The sequence below is a fragment of the Carassius gibelio genome, chromosome B23, assembly GCF_023724105.1.
Source record: "Carassius gibelio isolate Cgi1373 ecotype wild population from Czech Republic chromosome B23, carGib1.2-hapl.c, whole genome shotgun sequence".
NCBI lineage: Eukaryota > Metazoa > Chordata > Actinopteri > Cypriniformes > Cyprinidae > Carassius > Carassius gibelio.
This window is the reverse complement of record NC_068418.1, coordinates 28,475,581-28,494,900: the sequence shown is the minus strand read 5'-3', so window position 1 is coordinate 28,494,900 and position 19,320 is coordinate 28,475,581. Positions and strand designations below refer to the sequence as shown.

At 42.7% G+C, this 19,320-nt stretch overlaps 1 protein-coding gene across 12 annotated transcripts in view; it reads left to right on the top strand.

Annotated features, from left to right (window-relative positions):
- Window positions 1-19,320, top strand: part of LOC128012143 (E3 ubiquitin-protein ligase HUWE1) — a 41,560-nt gene that overhangs the window by 10,211 nt on the left and 12,029 nt on the right. For 7 of the 12 annotated variants that reach the window (XM_052595175.1, XM_052595163.1, XM_052595167.1 and 4 more), the window contains 42 exons: window positions 137-313; window positions 432-677; window positions 871-1,004; window positions 1,388-1,488; window positions 1,747-1,935; window positions 2,035-2,251; window positions 3,163-3,285; window positions 3,415-3,652; window positions 3,737-4,078; window positions 4,456-4,578; window positions 4,703-4,798; window positions 4,954-5,223; window positions 6,316-6,468; window positions 6,613-6,740; window positions 6,931-7,012; window positions 7,109-7,285; window positions 7,403-7,556; window positions 8,269-8,660; window positions 8,750-8,945; window positions 9,048-9,215; window positions 9,342-9,490; window positions 10,171-10,237; window positions 10,382-10,605; window positions 10,820-11,031; window positions 11,148-11,330; window positions 11,486-11,658; window positions 11,748-11,887; window positions 11,984-12,059; window positions 12,143-12,241; window positions 12,460-12,587; window positions 12,692-12,851; window positions 13,028-13,256; window positions 13,502-13,680; window positions 13,755-13,844; window positions 13,954-14,114; window positions 14,750-14,795; window positions 15,499-15,855; window positions 16,124-16,334; window positions 16,905-17,029; window positions 17,116-17,339; window positions 17,431-17,825; window positions 18,133-18,793. In XM_052595175.1, the coding sequence (XP_052451135.1) occupies window positions 137-313; window positions 432-677; window positions 871-1,004; window positions 1,388-1,488; window positions 1,747-1,935; window positions 2,035-2,251; window positions 3,163-3,285; window positions 3,415-3,652; window positions 3,737-4,078; window positions 4,456-4,578; window positions 4,703-4,798; window positions 4,954-5,223; window positions 6,316-6,468; window positions 6,613-6,740; window positions 6,931-7,012; window positions 7,109-7,285; window positions 7,403-7,556; window positions 8,269-8,660; window positions 8,750-8,945; window positions 9,048-9,215; window positions 9,342-9,490; window positions 10,171-10,237; window positions 10,382-10,605; window positions 10,820-11,031; window positions 11,148-11,330; window positions 11,486-11,658; window positions 11,748-11,887; window positions 11,984-12,059; window positions 12,143-12,241; window positions 12,460-12,587; window positions 12,692-12,851; window positions 13,028-13,256; window positions 13,502-13,680; window positions 13,755-13,844; window positions 13,954-14,114; window positions 14,750-14,795; window positions 15,499-15,855; window positions 16,124-16,334; window positions 16,905-17,029; window positions 17,116-17,339; window positions 17,431-17,825; window positions 18,133-18,793 (7,995 nt within the window). The remainder of the gene's footprint in view (window positions 1-136; window positions 314-431; window positions 678-870; window positions 1,005-1,387; window positions 1,489-1,746; window positions 1,936-2,034; window positions 2,252-3,162; window positions 3,286-3,414; window positions 3,653-3,736; window positions 4,079-4,455; window positions 4,579-4,702; window positions 4,799-4,953; window positions 5,224-6,315; window positions 6,469-6,612; window positions 6,741-6,930; window positions 7,013-7,108; window positions 7,286-7,402; window positions 7,557-8,268; window positions 8,661-8,749; window positions 8,946-9,047; window positions 9,216-9,341; window positions 9,491-10,170; window positions 10,238-10,381; window positions 10,606-10,819; window positions 11,032-11,147; window positions 11,331-11,485; window positions 11,659-11,747; window positions 11,888-11,983; window positions 12,060-12,142; window positions 12,242-12,459; window positions 12,588-12,691; window positions 12,852-13,027; window positions 13,257-13,501; window positions 13,681-13,754; window positions 13,845-13,953; window positions 14,115-14,749; window positions 14,796-15,498; window positions 15,856-16,123; window positions 16,335-16,904; window positions 17,030-17,115; window positions 17,340-17,430; window positions 17,826-18,132; window positions 18,794-19,320) is intronic. The other 5 variants (XM_052595169.1, XM_052595168.1, XM_052595170.1 and 2 more) reach the window with 5 other exon arrangements.

Here is a 19,320-nt window from a genome sequence, read left to right as displayed (position 1 = left end):
CTTCAGACTGTCTATTATGACTCAGTCCTATTGCATTCGTACTGTTCATTGGCTGTTTGTCAAAATGCATTGTCTAAAGTTAGATAAGTGTTTGCTCTCCACGAACTGGAACTAAAATATGCACCTTTCCTTTTAGATGAAATTTGTGGAGTCCATTCTTAGCAACAACACAACAGATGACCACTGTCAGGAATTTGTCAATCAGAAAGGACTCCTGCCACTGGTGTCAATACTTGGGCTTCCCAACCTGCCCATTGACTTCCCCACCTCTGCTGCCTGCCAAGCTGTGGCCGGAGTCTGTAAATCTATACTGGTAAGATTGACACCTACCTGTAGGAAATGTAGTTTTTCCCTAATAATGCTTAAGATGCTGTGGTATTTAGTGTTTTAATTTTATTCTTTTATCCCCTCACTTTCTTACTGTGCCTTAGACTTTGTCTCATGAGCCGAAAGTTCTCCAGGAGGGTCTGTGTCAGTTGGACAGCATACTGTCTGCTCTAGAGCCGCTTCATCGACCCATCGAGGTTCCTGGTGGCTCTGTGCTGCTCAGAGAGCTGGCCAACGCGGGCCATGTTACGGATGCCACATTGTCGGCACACGCCACCCCACTGCTGCATGCCCTGACGGCAGCACATGCGTACATCCTCATGTTTGTTCATACCTGCAGAGTTGGACAGGTATGCATTGAGGCAGATATATATATATAATCTCAAATGTTGATTTAATATCAATTATTATCAGTTTTCGCATTTAGTTGTTAGTGCTCTAATATTTAACAATTATTGACTAAGCAAAAAGAGTCTGGAAGTGTGAGAAGCTGTGTGAGAACTGGTGTGGTGTTAACAGTACCTCTTGTTCCTGTTCTTTCAGAGTGAGATCCGTGCTATCTCAGTAAATCAGTGGGGATCTCAACTGGGTCTGAGCGTTCTGAACAAACTGAGTCAGCTCTACTGCTCTCTAGTGTGGGAGAGCACTGTGCTGCTGTCCCTCTGTACACCAAACAGGTTAGTACTGCTCTCACCTCACATGGAGGACCTTTCACTTATCCACTCCATAGGCACTTCTAAATCCACCATCTGAATTGTAAATGCATGTTACAGATTGTGAATGTAAATTTTTTTTGACCTTGTTTAACTTAAATGCCATAAATTGATCTTCCGGTGAAACGATCCATTTTTTTTTGATGCATGCTAGATTTCTCCAGTTATTTAGTCCACTTAAACCTTGCTCCTCCACAACTGACTGCAATGCAATGGTTTTGAGTGATATTTGTCACAATATGGTGGGGGTACATGGTATAGTATTAGGAGGATAGGTGATTGTCTGTTAACTAAAACAGATTGTTTTTATTTATCTATTTGTAATTTGTTTAATTTGTCCTTTGCAGTTTGCCTCCTGGCTGTGAGTTTGGTCAGGCCGACATGCAGAAACTTGTGCCTAAAGAGGATAAACCCTCCAGCAGCACAGCAGCTGCAGGAAGGAGAACTGGTAAAAATACTGCAGTATCAGTACTACAGTAAAATTCTTTATAAAGCTCACTACCTTTCTCTGCCTACTTTATTTGATATGATTTTATCTGTAAAGAAATTGGGGGAGTTATTTTAGCCATCGGTTTCATCAGTTTTTTTTTATTTCCTCTTTCCTGTTTTTTTGCACCTCGGTTCCTTTTATTTGCATTTCATGTCCTTTTTTTGTTGCTGTTTTGCATTTGCTTTTTCTTTTCTAATGCCCTTCTCTCTCCACCAGCTGAGACTGAGACCCTCTCTGTGGGGGTGGATCCCTCTGCTCAGGGTTTGCTGGAAGGAATTGGCCTGGATGGAGACACTCTCGCTCCCATGGAGACAGATGAGCCCACAGCCACTGACCCAAAGACCAAGTCCAAACTCACCCCTGCCATGGCAACACGCATCAAACAAATTAAGCCTCTGCTCTCAGGTCAGAGCCAGAAGAGCGGTCTCAGACATTTTAATCTGTTATTTAATAAGTCAAATGAGAAACTCTGAATTACATTGGATCTATCTCTTTATCCCCCAGCCTCCTCTCGTTTGGGCAGGGCTCTGGCAGAGCTCTTTGGATTGTTGGTGAAGCTCTGTGTGGGCTCACCTGTCCGCCAGCGGCGCTCTCATCATACCACCAGCACAGGCACCGCCCCAACACCGGCGGCTCGGGCCACCGCATCTTCTCTTACTAAACTTCTCACCAAGGGCTTGAGCTGGCAGCCGCCTCCCTATACACCCACACCACGTTTCAGGTAAATACACCTGCTGCTTTGTAGCAAAGTTTACCCTATAATTCTGAACATAGCATTAGTATCTTTAATGATAGTTTAGTAAATGGAGCTGCTGATAGTTGTCGTGGAAATTCCCAATGCTAATCTGGCTTCACCACAGACAATTTAAACAACTAGTTGTTAATATAGTAACTACAGTATCTCAAGCTAATTCCCTGACTTTCCAGAATACTTACAATACTTCCCTGTAGTATGGTGACGGCATCCCGTCAAGAAGTTACTATAACTACCTCAGTTGCACATGAGCACACAGGTCTTTAGCATGTATACACTCTCACCACCCTTCTCAGGATTACACTGGTCCAACACAGGATCTTTAATACCAACTCCAGTATTACAGCCTCAGCCCGAGGACGGTTCTATAGTCTTCCAACACTATCACTGTCTTGTACTTAGTACTTCCTCTGCTGCGCAGCATATACTAGACACCACTCCCAAGTTGCTTTTTGCAGGAATTAAAGTTTTATTCATGGTCGGGAGCACACTGGTCACAACAACCGAGAGAGACTCCCTGAACAGAAGGATACATGAACTTTTATACTTTGTAGTTGAGTAACAAATCAGTGTCACTCAAGTCGTCTTCACTGTAATTGGTTATACTGACATGACTGATAGTTCTACTATTTCAAGCACTTTTTGGGTAAATATAGATCATTTGATCATAGAGATGTAGTCTTTGATCTGAGGATCCTTAGTCTGCACTTTTCTGAACATTCCATGTTGAACACGCTCTTTTGACTCCTGAGGCCATTATATAACACAAAATATACCCACCACATAGTACAGTGTAAACGGAATTCCCTGAAGCCTGAGACTTGTATTTCCTGGAGGTGTATGACGCTTATATTTATGTGCTTCTCTTTCATAATCAGACTGACTTTCTTTATCTGCTCTGTGGGCTTCACCTCACCCATGCTGTTTGATGAGAGGAAGTATCCGTACCATCTGATGCTGCAGAAGTTCTCCTGTTCCGGTGGCCATGATGCTCTGTTTGAGTGAGTAGAAGAATTGAAAACAAATAACTGAATTTTAAAAAAACATATATTAATTTTTCAGTAATCATGCTGTTTTTGACTTTCTGTAGTATTATACTTACTACAAGTAAAATGCTTTGTATTCATCAGGACGTTTAACTGGGCCCTGTCCATGGGAGGTAAAGTGCCCGTGTCGGAGGGCTTGGAACACTCTGAGCTGCCTGATGGGACTGGAGAATTCCTAGATGCCTGGTTGATGCTTGTAGAGAAGATGGTGAACCCCAGCACAGTTCTGGACTCCCCACACTCTCTGCCTGCTAAAGTGCCTGGAGCAACACTCAACACGCCACAGTTCAGCGCATTGCGCTTTCTCATCGTCACCCAGAAGGTATGACATTTAATGTTAGTATAAGTACCCTTGCATTATTAAAGCGAAGCAGCACAGTTCTAAATTTTCCAACTCTTTTTGTAGGCTGCATTCAGCTGTATCCGTAACCTGTGGAACCGTAAGCCCTTGAAGGTGTATGGTGGACGCATGGCTGAGTCTATGCTGGCCATTCTGTGCCACATCCTACGAGGAGAACCTATCATCCAGGAGCGGCTCTCCAAAGAAAAGGAGGGCACTGCTCGGCCTGAAGAGGAGAGCAGTTCCACAAGTGGTGGGGGAGCTAGCGTGCCTTCAGGAACGGGGGGAGTAGTTGGAGAGGGAGTGTCTGGAGGTGCCAATGGCAGCACTGCTACAGCCTCTACAGAGGAGGCAAGCAACTCTACAGCACGCAGAGAGCCACAGGTCAACCAGGCTCAGCTGACTCAGGTACTGCCACTTTCTGTTGTAGGAAATCCTATGAAATATAAACTTTTAATCAGAAAGGATTTCTAATGAGTTAAATAAAATATTAGCAGTAACATATAACAATGGTAATACTCTAGGAAAGTTTATTTTTTTTATTTTTTTCAGAAATCCTGTTTTTAATTTTGGTGTATTTTCATGTTATGATTTCAATTCAAATGTATTATCAGAAATGGTAATCAACTGAATGATTAACCATAACAATTTAATGAATCTTTATAAATGTGATCAAATGAATCGCCAATCATTCGCATATATATGAGGTTGTGTTTCGAGATCTAAGATACCTGAAGAAAGCTATTAGCCATTTCTAACCAGTCAAACCTTGACCTCCTTCATAGCTAATGGACATGGGCTTCTCCAGAGAGCATGCGATGGAGGCTCTACTAAACACCAGCACTATGGAACAGGCCACTGAGTACCTGCTCACACATCCTCCACCACTGCTCAGCGCAGCTGTCAGAGTAAGACTAACACACAGACAAAACTCTCTCTTTCTCTCATACACACACACACACAAGCATACACAGACAGGATGCACACACAGGCTATAAGTTAGCGTAGTCACTGTGAGCTTTGTTTCTGTAGGAGTTCACCATGTCTGAAGAAGACCAGATGATGCGGGCCATTGCCATGTCTCTAGGTCAAGAAGTTAGCATGGAGCAGCGCTCAGACTCACCTGAGGTGGGCACCCACACATTCATTATTACATCAGTTAAATAGGAATTACTGAGTAGCACAGCATAGGCCACCTCACCTGTCTACTTCACATCTTCACCAAGATTTCCCTGCCTTTGAACAGATTCACAAGTCACACCCATGTTACTTTTTGTTTGTAGGAAGCAGCTCGTCGGCGTGAGGAGGAGGAGAGGAGAGCAAGGGAGCGGGTAGAAGAGGAAGAGTCACGCTGTCTGGAGCGTTTCCTGGAAGCTGAGCCTCTAGACACCACAGAGCTACATGCCTTCACAGATTCGATGCTGCCTGGCTGCTTCCACCTGCTCGACGAGCTGCCGGACACGGTCTACCGCCTCTGTGATCTGCTCATGACTGCTGTTAAAAGGAACGGCCCTGAGTACAGGGACCTCATCCTCAGACAGGTGGTCAATCAGGTCAGTATACCCATATGTGCACACAACATACTAATTGGAATAGGTATTTTTGGCAGTTACTGAAAGTTACTCATACACATCTAGTCAAATAGCTGGCCACGCATGGCTGAATGTGCTACTTATGGTCTTGGGTAAAAAAAACATTTTGGTGCTAAAGGCTTATCTTTTAAATGCTTAATATAAATTATTTTTTTACAAAGCTATTTTTTTATGCTGTTAGTCAGAGTAAACCATACTGTTAAAAATATGCTTGTGAATTATGGGCCATATACATTATTGGTCATTATTGACTGCTTGCCCAGTGAGACCAGCAGTTTAGATTTCTGCCTGCTCTGCCAGCATTGCCCTGGCCATAACAACAATGCATTTTATGGTTTAAAGTGTATAATTTTTACATTAGTATTATTTAATTTCATTTTACATTTATTGTGTATGTTGCCATTTGAAAGTTTGGGGTTTATGAAAAGTTTGTTCACCAAGGCTGCATTTATTATTAGAATTGTATTATTCTTTTAATATTAGAATTTAATGGTTTTCTATTTTATTATAGTATTGTAATTTATTCCTTTGAAAACTGATGCAAGGGCTGCTGAGAATTCTGCTTTACCATCAATGTCACTTGATCTTTCAGAGATCCTTTTTTAAGCTAATTTGGTGCTCTGGATACTTATCAATTGAAACATTAAATGTCTTTACTATCACATTTAACTGCGTGTTTGCTGAATACAGGTATTATTTTCTTTTTCTTTTGAGGAAAAAAGTACTGACCTCAAATATTTGAATTGTATATTTTTGTAAATTTGTTTTTTTATTATTCTTAAATTAAATTTCTAAAAAGAAAATTTTAAATAAGTGCAGGAAATTATAACTGTATATAGGTTTCCAGCACAAATGCATTATTAACAGGTATAAGCTGTAGTGCTTAGTAACATTACTGTCAGCTGGCCCAAAACTCTCTCACACTGGGCCCAGGTCAGTAGGCCATCCTTATTGTTGAGCCCTGCACCTATGGTGCTTAACTATAATATATGGGTAGGTTTTGACTTAAAACCATGACCCTATTATCATCTGTATGTTTGTTTATTTCCGAAGGTGTGGGAGGCTGCCAACGTGTTAATAAAGGCTGCAGTGCCGCTAACAACCAGTGACACCAAGACCGTGTCTGAGTGGACAAGACAGATGGCAACCCTCCCCCAGGCCTCCAACCTAGCCACCCGCATCCTGCTGCTCACGCTGCTCTTTGAGGTACATGGTCTTGCATAGTCGGCCTCACACATCATTACTGTTTATTTATGCACTATCCTCTAAAATAATTTATGGATCTGCATGCACAAGTAAATGCAACCACTGTGCCGTTCTTATGGAAGCGTGTCGTGCTATGTGCCACAGGAGCTGAAACTCTCATGTGCTCGGGTGGTGGAGAGCAGTGGTGTCTTAACTGTGCTGATCAAGCTGTTGGAGGTGGTGCAGCCCTGTCTGCAAGCTGCCAAAGAGCAGAAGGACATCCAAACACCCAAGTGAGTCCCTGTCCTTCCCCTGTCTGCATGATTGATGCACTCAGACATCAGCATTCCTAGAAATCTCTGCTGACCCAAGCATGTTAAAAACCGAGAAATGGAATAATGATGTTTGGGCCCTTTTGCAACAATTTACAGCATTTTCATGTAATAAGATATATATGTTTCCCATATATTTGTTTATTTGTAGATGGATCACCCCTGTTCTCCTGCTTATTGACTTCTATGAGAAAATGGCTGTTTCATCCAAACGAAGAGCTCAGATGAATAAGGTTGGTGCCAGATGTTATAATCCTAATCTTTCAATATGACAACAGTGAACAAGTTCTGTATCTAACGTAAGTGTTGTGTTAACTTTCTTATCTTAGTACCTGCAGCCCACTGGGAATAACTGGCGTTGGTTTGATGACCGTTCAGGCCGCTGGTGTAGCTACAGTGCAAGTAACAACAGCACCATCGACTCAGCCTGGAGGGCAGGAGAGAGCAGCGTCCGCTTCACTGCAGGCCGTAGGAGATACACTGTCCAGTTTAATACCATGGTGCAGGTAACCGCTACGACCTGGGCAAAACACCCGTTTTGTGACTCAGATAGAAATTTGATTACAGTGGCCATACAGTATGAGTAGTAGATCTTTGTTAGATTCTTTTTCTCTTTTTTTCAGGTGAATGAGGAGACTGGGAACAGACGGCCAGTTATGTTGACTGTACAGCGGGTGCCACGGATGCCCAAGACCTCAAAATCCGGGAGTGTCACTGATACGGAGAGAGAAGAGATTGAACAGCGAGCAAAGACTGAAGAGACACAGACTGACACAGGTGAAGCAACAGCAAGCCTATAAAGTTTAAAGGGGGGGTCATATGATGCGATTTAAAAATTTTCCTTTCTCTTTGGAGTGTTAAAAGCTCTTGGTGCATAAAGAGGATCCGTAAAGTTGCAAAGACTAAAGTCTCAAATCCAAAGAGATATTCTTTATAAAAGTTGAGTCTCCACCACACCCCTCTAAAACGCCTCATTCTAACACGTCTACATTCGTTGAGAAAGTGAAACTTTGCTTGGCCTTCCAAAAGAAGACAGCTAGAAATCATGTTTATAATGGGTTTTATGTTTGTCTCATTGCTCTGGGCGGACAGGGCATCACAATATGTTAAGGGGTGTAACATTTCGTCATGCGCTTGAGGTATTCGGCCAATCACAGCACACTGGATAGCTGGCCAATCAGAGCACACCTCGCTTCAGACCGATGAGCCTTAAACTGCATAAACACATTATTTCATTACACCAAATAATGTTCTTTTTAGCAGCATAGTATGACCCCTTTATACCTTTCTTTTTTTTTCTCCATTGTTTGATGGGGGGGAAAATTACTGAGTGCACCTTGTTTCTGCTTTTCACAGAGTTTTGGCTTTGGCTATGAGTGAAATTGAATACTATTTATAATTAAAAAAAAATAATAATTTAATTCATTAGCATTAAATTGTGTGTGTATATTTATAGTTTATTAAATGTTTCTTTATGACATTTTTTCAGATTCCGGCGCTGTGGAGATGGCGCCCCCTAAAGAAGAGTCAGAGCAGAAGGAATCAAGCACCGCAGCTCACTCTACCCTTCAGGAACCCTCTGGTTCCAGCGGTATTGTTGTACAGGGGATGACAGAGGACATGATCACTGTTTTGATCCGTGCCTGTGTCAGCATGATCAGTGTCCCCGTGGATCCGGACACTTTACATGCCACTTTGCGACTCTGTCTGCGTCTCACACGTACACACCATTACGCCATGATGTTTGCAGAGCTCAAAAGCACTCGTATGATCCTGAACCTCACGCAGAGCTCAGGGTTCAATGGCTTCACCCCATTGGTCACTCTGCTCTTCCGTCACATCATAGAAGACCCAGCCACCCTGCGACACACTATGGAGAAGGTTCATATTTACCCAAAAGCAACATTTCTTTTATCTTGGGTGTGTTACCTAAAATAACTTGTCCTTATTATCTCACTCTCTTTCCTCAGGTGGTACGGTCTGCCGTCACCAGTGGTGCAGGAAGCACTACGTCAGGTGTGGTGTCAGGTAGTCTGGGCTCCAGGGAGATCAACTACATCCTACGTGTCCTCGGCCCAGCGGCCTGTCGCAACCCAGAGTGCTTTATGGAAACTGCCAAGAGCTGTATCCGAATTGCTCTCCCTGCCCCAAGAGGTGCTGGCACTGGTATGGTGGAAACCTCCCAAAAATCCACCCAAAAATAATAAATCACCATATAGTGTTGTTCTAAAGCCTAATAACCAGTCACAATCTCTCTCTGTTCATCAGCCTCAGATGATGAGTTTGAGAATTTCAGAATTAAGGGTCCAAATGCTGTTCAGCTAGTGAAGACGACACCCCTGAAGCTGTCCCCACTGCCCTCCATACCAGAGACTATTAAAGAGGTCATCTATGACATGCTGAATGCCCTAGCAGCATATCACGCTCCAGAAGAGGGTAAGACAGAAAAATGAGAGCATGCGTTTTTATTTAGTTCATGGTCCAGATCTATCAAGCTGTCATCTCTCATCAACATCCACTTCTCTCAATGCTTGGGGTCCATTTGGGTTTGCTTATGTGTAGCAGAGAGAGGAGAGGAGCGGGCAGCCACAGTACCGGGAAGTCAAGACCTGTGTCAGATCCTGCAGGATGTTGGTGATGATGTCTACCAGCAGTACAGACTTACCAGACAAGGCAGTGATTTTGATTCGCAGTCTGCTTTCCACATCAATGTAAGAGTTTTATATATGTTGTACAATATCTGTCTGATTTTGTGCATTGTCAATTATCAAAGAATGCCATACTTGGAATCACTATTGATAAGACCTAGAAAATTCAGCTTTTTTTTTTTCTTTTTTTTTCTAAAATATAAAGTTGTATGAAAAATTTGTTTTTAAAGATTCACAAGTATTTTTCATGGCGTTCGGAGCAGGCAGCCCAAAGTTTAGTGATTATTTATTGTAACTTCAAGACACAGTTACACAAAACAGTTTGTCTCTACCGTAAGCAAGTCTCATATGAAATTCACTAAATGAATGAGCATGTGCTCACAACATATTCAGACTGTAACATTACCAGTTGGATTTTTTTAAAGCCATTTGTCAGATGAAAATTGAATGTTGGAATTCTCCTATATTAGTGACATCAAAATGTGTGGTTTGTTGCTTAGACATGAAGATGGACTTGCTTGACTTAGGGTGGCAAAAAAGCTTCCTCAACACTTTATTCGTTACATAACACCAGGCCTGCTCCAATGCCATGTCATGAGGATTTTTTTGTATGAAAATAAAACTCGTTCATGTACAAATCTAGTTCAATTAGCTACTCTGTGAAAAACACAAGTAGCCCCCAGTGTGTGTACTATAATAAGAAATGTGGGATTTGTATTAATAGTGGGTGTTAATTATATCAGACCCAGGTGTTTGCTGCTGATGGTGCTGTTGCAGAATCCTCCCAATCTGGAACTCCACAGGGAGAAGGTGTGAACTTCTATACATGCACACTTACACATTTAGAGCTTAGAACCCTTTCTTTATACAATGACCATGTTTTTCTCACTTTGGCTGGTTTCTTGTCTTGCCCTTGTAATTGTTTTCCTGTCATTGCTCTTTCTCTATATCTAGCCTCGACGCCTGAGGAAATGCGAGAAGAGAAAAAGGAACAGGAGGGAGAGAAGGGAGCTTCCACGGAGGAGAGCCGAGCTGCCAAAGCTAAGGCCAGCAAACCCCTGATGCCCACTTCTACCATCCTGAGACTGCTTGCAGAGCTGGTGCGCTCCTATGTTGGCATCGCCACTCTCATCACCTCTTACAACTACATAGCTGGCCAGTCAGAGCTCATTAAGGAGGTGAGTCACATCAGTAGATGTGCAACCAGTGTTTCAGTCAAAGGTTTCATTTTTCACGTCATTGCTTTTAGAGAACTGATTCTGTTTATGCAATATTGAGTTATAAGACATTGCCTGGACAGTATTTCAGTGTATTTGTAAAGTTCTATTTTACTTTCTTTTAGCAAACATCATTCATCATGTGTAATAATTGTGACCATATATATATGTACAGGATTGCAGTGTGCTGGCATTTGTTTTGGACCACTTGCTCCCACACACCCAGAACTCCGAGGACAAGGACACCCCTGCCCTTGCACGACTTTTCCTGGCCAGCCTCGCTGCAGCTGGCACAGGCACTGATGCCCAGGCAGCCCTGGTCAACGAGGTCAAGGCTGCTTTGAGTCGAGCATTGGCCATGGCAGAAGGCACTGAGAAACATGCCCGGTGAGTCGAGCTGCCCAGTCACTATTCTAAAATGTACTTTTAAACTATTAAGACACTGAATGTACTTAACTGGATATGTACAACTTGACTAAACTTTGACATTTATCTCTTTGCAGCTTGCAAGCAGTGATGTGTATCATCAGCACCATTATGGAGTCGTGTCCCTCCACCTCAAGCTTCTACAGCACAGCCACAGCCAAGACCCAGCACAACGGCATGAACAATATCATCCGACTCTTCCTAAAGAAAGGCCTTGTTAATGACCTTGCCCGTGTGCCTCATAGTCTTGATCTATCCAGGTATCACAAAATAATAATAATAATAACAACAACGAACTCTTGATATATTAGTAGAATGCAAATTTTTGTTTATAGTTTAATGTTTTTCTAACCATGGTGATATTGCATAATTGATTTTTAAGCAAATGTAAATTGTTTTTATTTTCTTCTTGCAGTCCAAATATGGCAAACACAGTAAATGCTGCTCTGAAGCCTTTGGAGACGTTGTCACGAATTGTGAATCAGCCTAGTAGTTTGTTTGGGGGTAAAGGGGGATCCAGCAAGAACAAGACCGAGCATGACACTGTTGGCACAGTCAGAGACAACAACAGCAACACCCAAGATCAAGGTAATGCTTGTATCACTGATCACTTTAACTCTCAGCAGAGTGCCCCAGTGCCCTTGCTGAGTGTTGTGTGTTTGTCTAACTGTGTACAGGGGAGGCAGGCGAGGCAGAGCCAGCAGAGAATCGTGACCGTGGTCAAGCCACAGATGCTGACCTAATGGATGGAGAAACCGAGGGTGACACCGTGGTCATTGCTGGACAGCCAGAGGTGCTAAGCACTCAGGCCATGCAGGTTAGAAGCACAGCAGTTTGTGGAACTGTTCTCTGTTGATGAATATGAAATTCCTCCTCCAGCTGAACAATGTTTGTTATTCATGTATTCTTGTAGGTGGAAAATGAGTTGGTGGATTTGATTGATGAACTTTTAGAAAGAGATGCAGGAACTGTTAATAGCACCATCATTGGTAAGTGATTTATTTGGTTTCAGGCCAAATATGAAAGCGATACAGAGTTGGATTTGTGTGTTTGATTTGGTTTTGTTAATTAGTGGGTCGCTCTGGAGAGGATGAGTCTCAAGAGGACGTGTTGATGGATGAAGCTCCTTCCAATATGAGTCAGGCCTCCACTCTCCAAGCCAACAGAGAGGGTAGGACATGGATCTCTTTCATATTAGCTCATGGAACATATGATGACAGTGACCCATAAATGCCATAGCCTGCTCATCGGGCCTTATAGAAAGGGGGCCCACACTCTGAATTTCATTGCCTCCGAAACTTATGTTTCACACTGGGAATTTGTCTTTATACTCCTCAAATCTGTCTTGGGGAAGATCTTGTAGTCATTTTGTTCTCTTTACTGATTTAGACTCTATGAACATTCTTGAACCAGAAGATGAGGAACACACACAGGAGGAAGACTCCAGCGGCAGCAACGAGGATGAGGATAGTCAAGATGAGGAGGAAGAAGAGGAGGAAGAGGAGGAGGAGGATCAGGTAATAATTATTTAAAAAGCAAAGACAGAAACCACCCTAGAGAAGATTTATCTTTTTTTTTTTTTTTTTTTTTGCATTTTTCTCATTTTGTTATGTGTTCCCAGGATGATGAAGAGGGAGATGAGGACGATGATGATGAAGGTTCAGAAATGGAACTGGATGAAGATTTTCCTGATATCAATGCTGCTCCACACATTCGTTTTGAGAGATTTGACCGAGACGATGACCTCATCATTGAGTTTGATAACATGTTCTCCACATCTGGTAAGAAATTAGTGGTTTAATAAACATCTTTGGGCTACTATACATTTATTCCCTTTTTCTTTTTTCTTTTTTTTTACTCAAAGTAGTTTGAGCTGAACATCCCTGAGAATTTTTTTTTTTTTTTTTTTTTGACCAAATGTGTCACGTCTATTCTATCTGTCTTTTGTGCACTTTAGCTGACATACCTCCCTCACCAGGAAATATCCCCAGCTCCCACCCTCTGATGGTGCGTCACGCTGACCATGGCTCACTGACTCTGGGGGGAACAGGCACCAGCAGCAGATTGGCTCAGGGCATGGGACGCAGCCAACGCTCTCTCCGCCAGCTCACGGCCAACACGGGTCACACGGTCCATGTACATTACCCTGGTAACCGCCAGCCCAACCCTCCTCTCATCTTGCAGAGGTGAGTCCATTAACTTTACTGCCTTTGTTTTAACACGATATGAAATAACATGCTTTACAGTGGTGCAAAAATGTGCACGTAAATTTTTCTTTTTTTATCCTTTTAAAAATCACAGCTTTCATTGCTTTTCTTGGTTTCCTGTAGTTCCAACATGAAAAAACATCATAAATGAGACTCGTTTACAATTCTGTTTGTTGTCACTGCAGCTTCAAATTCCTTTTATTTTTCATGTGTGTGTCTCTCAGATTATTGGGCCCCAGTGCTGCAGCTGATATCTTGCAGCTGTCAAGCTCTCTGCCTCTGCAGTCTCGTGGTCGTGCACGTTTACTGGTGGGCAACGAGGACGTGCACATCATTGCCCGTTCGGATGATGAGCTACTGGATGACTTCTTTCATGAACAGAGTAGCACCGGAGGACAAGCTGGTGAGACTCCCACAGACAAGCTGCTTTAAAATTAACGGTTCCAGATGCACCTGCTAAACCCTTGTGTTCTACAGGAACCCTTTCAAGCATCCCGACCGCCTTAACCAGATGGACGGATGAGTGTAAAGTCCTGGATGCCGAGAGCATGCATGACTGTGTGGCAGGTGAGACTCATCTCAGAATGAATATATTACCATCTGTTGTTTATGCACTGCAGGAAGAATTGCTAAATGAGTTTATCTCTAATGTCAAGTCTTGTGCTTGGTCTCTCAGTGGTGAAGGTCCCCATACTGCAGCACCTGGAGAGCTTGCGAGATGAGGAGCTGGAGGAGCGCAGGGAGAAGAGGAGGAGACAGTTGGCAGAGGAAGAGGAGACAGCCAAACAGAATGAGAGTTCTGCAGCTGGTGAAGAGACCCGGGAACAGAGCCTACAGGTACAAAAAAAATAATGAATGTGAATGAATAAAGTTAGAAAATAAGTTTGAAGCTTTAAATTGTAGTGTAATCTACAGGCTGTATTGCAGACAGGTGCTTCTGTTATAGACACTTGGTTGATTTATAATTGTAGCAATTGAGTTTGGATGTTTTTGTCATGTTTACAATTGCCAAGCAGTGTTGCTTGCCACGTTATATAGCATTTAAGTGATGTGCTGTCAAATTTTTTAACGTTGCTCGTGTATTCATACACTACCCTACACAAATTATTTGGAAGTAATATCCCGTACGCTCACCAAGGCTGCCTTTATTTGATCAAAAATACAGTAAAACAGTAATTCTAAAATATTTTTTATAATACCGTACATTTTCTATTTTAATATATTTTAAAATTGATTCCTTGGACTCCCACAGGACTTTTCAGAATTTTCAGCAGTCGTTACTCCAGTCTTTATTGTTACATGATCCTCCAGAAATCTTTTTTTTTTTTTTTTTTTTTTAATTACTATGATTTATAAGATTGAATTAAATCTTCAATCAAACCATGGGTATCAGCCAGGACCCAGGTCACATCCCTGATTCAGTGTGCATTTCACAGTAAGGGTGGATGAATTGTTGCTTTTATTTCCCTCAGGGCTCTGGGCTTGGAACAGTCAATGGAGCTGGAGAGAATACTGCAGGTTAGAACATTGCATGTTTGTCTAGTGTTTACGTGCATGTTTTTGTTCATTTCCGTTTCACTGAGCACAAAAAATGCAAATAAAACAAATGTTTTGTTTCTAAAATGTAATCAGCTATTTCATTGTGAAGAACCAGGGTACTGGATAAACTCTTCTGCGGGCTGTGGGATGAGGTAGTAGTTTGTATAGTTTTAGGATCACACCAGATCTGGGAGATAACTATACAGTCTACTGTCTTTCCCACGGTAACTGCTTCAACAGCTGGACGATCTTTCTGCCGACACCGCGGTAATGCTGCTAGGCAACAATCAATTGCTCGATCAATCATTTCTAGGCAACTGCTCAATTATTTATAGGTTTACAGCTACATGAATTGTATTCACCACATTACTGTCAGTATGAACAATATTTTTTTTGCTTTTGGCTGTCAAATGTTTGAATGTTGTTATCGTCTTTAGTTGGATAAGGCTACAGTGGCTGTGATGTGGTGAGGTAGTAAGTTGTGTTGTTGTTGGGGATCAGTGTAGTGTGGCCCTCGAAGGAGATAACTATACAATTTACTGCCTTCCTCACTGCAGACCCTCAGTCACATGCCCTTCCTTTTCATTACCTTCTTCAACCGAGCTACAGTGTCATTTATCACGTTTATCTTAACCTATCATGTCCACAATACTCATTTCTTTTCATTCTGTTATCTGGTCAGAAGGAGAACAGGCCCAGAGTGGATTGTCATCCTGCCTGGACCCTCCTCGCACCTCTGAAGGTTTCCTAACAGCGCCCCCATCAGGAGACGTCACCCCAACCACCCCTGCCCCACACGAGCAAGCCCTCGTGTCTCTTGAAACAGCCATCAGTCAGCAGGTGCACCAGCCAATCACTGAGCTGCTGCTGGCTGACTCCAATCCTAATTCTCATGGCGCCTTGGCAGGGGCGGGGATTCCCCAGCTCTCAGCACCTGATAGGCCGAATTGTGAGGCAGAAGCATCTCAGATGGAGATGTCACCTGTACCCATTATTGGTGAGAGAGGAGGAGGAGGAGCATTGGATGCAGTCAGGGAAGGTAGATTAACTTTGAATCCTGTAAAATTAGATTTTACACACTGTGGTTCAGTGGAATGACTTTAACATTCACATCACGGTGAATTCTTATCCTTATTCTACTTAAAAATGCCATGGGTAAAATATCTGTGAAGAGGCTTAGCCTTTATCAGAATTATTGTATAATCCCACTGCATTCTACATGCAACAACTGCATGTACTTTCCCCCACCTTTTACATTGGGTATGTTGAATTGTCTACTAATCTCTTCTTCCTGCTGTCTGTCTCAGCTTCTCTCAGTCCAGATATAGCTGAAAGTTCAGAGCCTGTGCCAGTGGGTGTATCTCAGCTTGAAGGTTCACCCATGGATACAAGCAGTCCTGCCTCAGGAACGCAGGAAGAGCCAGCTGCCAGCTCCGCTCCACCCAATCACATGTCTCAGGAACTGTCAGGAAGTGGTGACAGTGGCCTCACAGACAGGCAAACAGATGGAGAAACAGGGTGTGTATTTGGACCACAGTACTTCTTAGATAAATAGATCAGTAGGGATTGGCTGTTATTGCATTGTTGTTTTTCTTTTTTTTTTTTTTTTTTTATAAAGTGCCTTTATTTTCTTCATTACAACTGCAATATGTATGAAAAATGAATAAAATAACAATTAATAGTATTAATAAAATACTACAAAAAAGTTTACAATTAATATTATATTAAAATGTTACTGTTAATCTAGAACATAGTGGGTGGAATCCTGCTAATATAATGTTTAGAATTGTTTGCACAAAATTGGTCAATTTACAAATAATGTTTACATAATACACATCTTGTTAACAAGGTTGTTGGATTTAGAGCTAACAATATGCCTGAAGGTCCGTTTAGTCATTTATTGGCCAATGATGATGGTTAAATATTGCTTAAATTATCTACCAATCACTTGTTTCTGCTTTCTTCCATTTAAAAGTAAATTTGCTATTTAATTTTAGTAAGCAAGGGACCACACATCTACCAAAAAGAATTATATACTTGGTTTTGTATGACTATTGAATTCTTACCATATTATGATCTTTATTTCAGCTCAACTTCTGTTTCATCCCCTGGTGAAACCATGCCTCGGAGTGACAGTGCAGATAGCCAATCGCAGGCAATCCAGGAGGAGCCCCTCCCATCCACCAGCAATGAAGAGGATGACCCTCTGGCAGGTTGGTTTTTCAGTTAAGATTGATGATGAATATAGCCATGAGCCATTCCTCAACTTTGTATCAAATTTTCTGTCACTTCCTTGCAGGCATCAGTCTGCCAGAAGGTGTGGACCCATCTTTCTTGGCAGCGCTGCCTGAAGACATCCGTCGGGAGGTGCTGCAGAACCAGCTGGGAATAAGACCTCCTTCTCGGCCTCCTGTCGCCTCCACGTTGGCAGCGACAGCTAGTACTGTGCTGGCAGGAGGGCCAGGGCTTACTGAGGTTAGCCCAGAATTCCTAGCTGCTCTCCCACCTGCAATTCAGGAAGAGGTATGAGTAACAAATGCAGAGTGATTAAAATAAATTGTCTGAATAGGAAAAAGTCTTCATGGAGTTGATGAATATTTTCCTGTGCTATCAGGTCTTGGCCCAGCAACGTGCAGAGCAGCAGCGTCGAGAGCTATCCCAGCAACCTCCACAGGGTGATCAACCTCTAGACCCTGTCACGTTCATCCAGACCCTGCCCTCTGAGTTGCGGCGATCCGTTCTGGAGGACATGGAGGATAGTGTGCTGGCAGTCATGCCCCCAGATATTGCAGCAGAAGCTGCGGCACTGCGGAGGGAACAGGAGGCCAGGCAGAGACAGCTGATGCATGAGAGGTTGTTCGGTCACAGTTCTTCCTCAGCCCTGTCTGCCATCCTGCGCTCACCTGCCTTCACCAGCCGCCTCGGTGGCAACCGTGGGGTACAATACACTCGATTGGCTGTGCAAAGAGGAGGAACATTTCAAATGGGAGGGAGTGCCAATCACAGCCGGTGAGTGTGACGATAAAAAGGGTTTGGTGCTTGAAAAATACCAATAATAAAAATGTCCATGCTTTATCTGATGGTTTTTGGCATGAAATTAAATCAAAATGATATGTTTGGTTTTTTTTTTTGTTTTTTTTTTACACTTTAATGCCCTGCAGGGACTATTTTTTTATATTATTCACGCATGCTTCTAAATGCAACTTACAGTTTGCACATGTATTTTAGTTCCAAATGTTAGTGAAACACTTGCACTGTATTTATGAACAAGTAAATTTAATATTTCTAAATCATCTTTTGTTGTTTTTGAATGTAGGCCCTCTAGCTCTAACGTTGATTCTCTTCTGCGTCTGCGGGGGCGTCTCTTGTTGGACCATGAGGCCTTGTCCTGCCTTCTAGTGCTGCTTTTTGTGGATGAGCCCAAGCTCAATACCAGCCGCCTCCACAGAGTGCTGCGTAACTTGTGCTATCACTCTCAGACACGTGGCTGGGTCATCCGCAGCCTCTTGTCTATCCTTCAGCGTAGCAGCGAGAGTGAGCTCTGCCTGGAGACTGCACGCCTGGAGGAGTCCCGTGGCAAGCGCTCCCTAGGCCAGGGCTCATCCAGTGGAGGAAAGGCTTCCTGTTCATCTACGCAGGCTGCTGTATCCTCTTCGTCGTCATCTTCCTCTCTGGAGCTGATGAACAGAGTGGAGTCGCGTAGTTCCAGTCAGCTCTCCTGGCTGTCCGTTTCAATGGACGCAGCTTTGGGATGCAGGACCAACATCTTTCAGATCCAGCGGGTGTCGGGCAGAAAGCACACAGAGAAGCATTCGGCAGGAGTGGGCATGAGCTCTGGAGGGCTCGGAGGTGGCGTTTCAGGAGCGGGAGTAGCATGTGCAGGAGGAGGAGGAGGTGGATCAACTGTTCACATCCACCCACAGGCTGCTCCAGTTGTATGTCGACATGTACTGGATACCCTCATCCAACTGGCCAAGGTACTAGACCACCTATAGCCAAAGGGCACTCATCACTTGTTAATGCATTAGGCATGTGTAAGATTTATACAAATTTAAATGTGGTATTGAGTTAAAGGCATAGTTCACCCAAAAATTAAAATTGTCATTAATTGTCCTCATTTCCTTCCAAACCCAAAATCCTCTGAACACAAAGTAAGATATTTTTTAGATCCAAGAGCTCTCTAACCCTCCCATAGACAGCAAGGGTCCTACCATGATCAAGGTCCGAAAACATAGGAAGGACATCAGTAAAATAGTTTTCTTTGGGCACAAAAAGTATTCTGGTAGCTTTGTAAAATTACGGTTGAACCCCAGATTACAGGTTTGGAATGACAAATTAATGACATAATTTCCATTTTTGGGTGAACTATCCCTTTAAGTAACTAATGAGTTGTCTTCTCAAAAACAAGTTTCAAACTTTTTTTTTTTTATGACAAAGAAGTTCAAACATTAAATGTGATTTAAAGTAATATGCAAAATGTACTAATTATACAGATGAAAAGCCA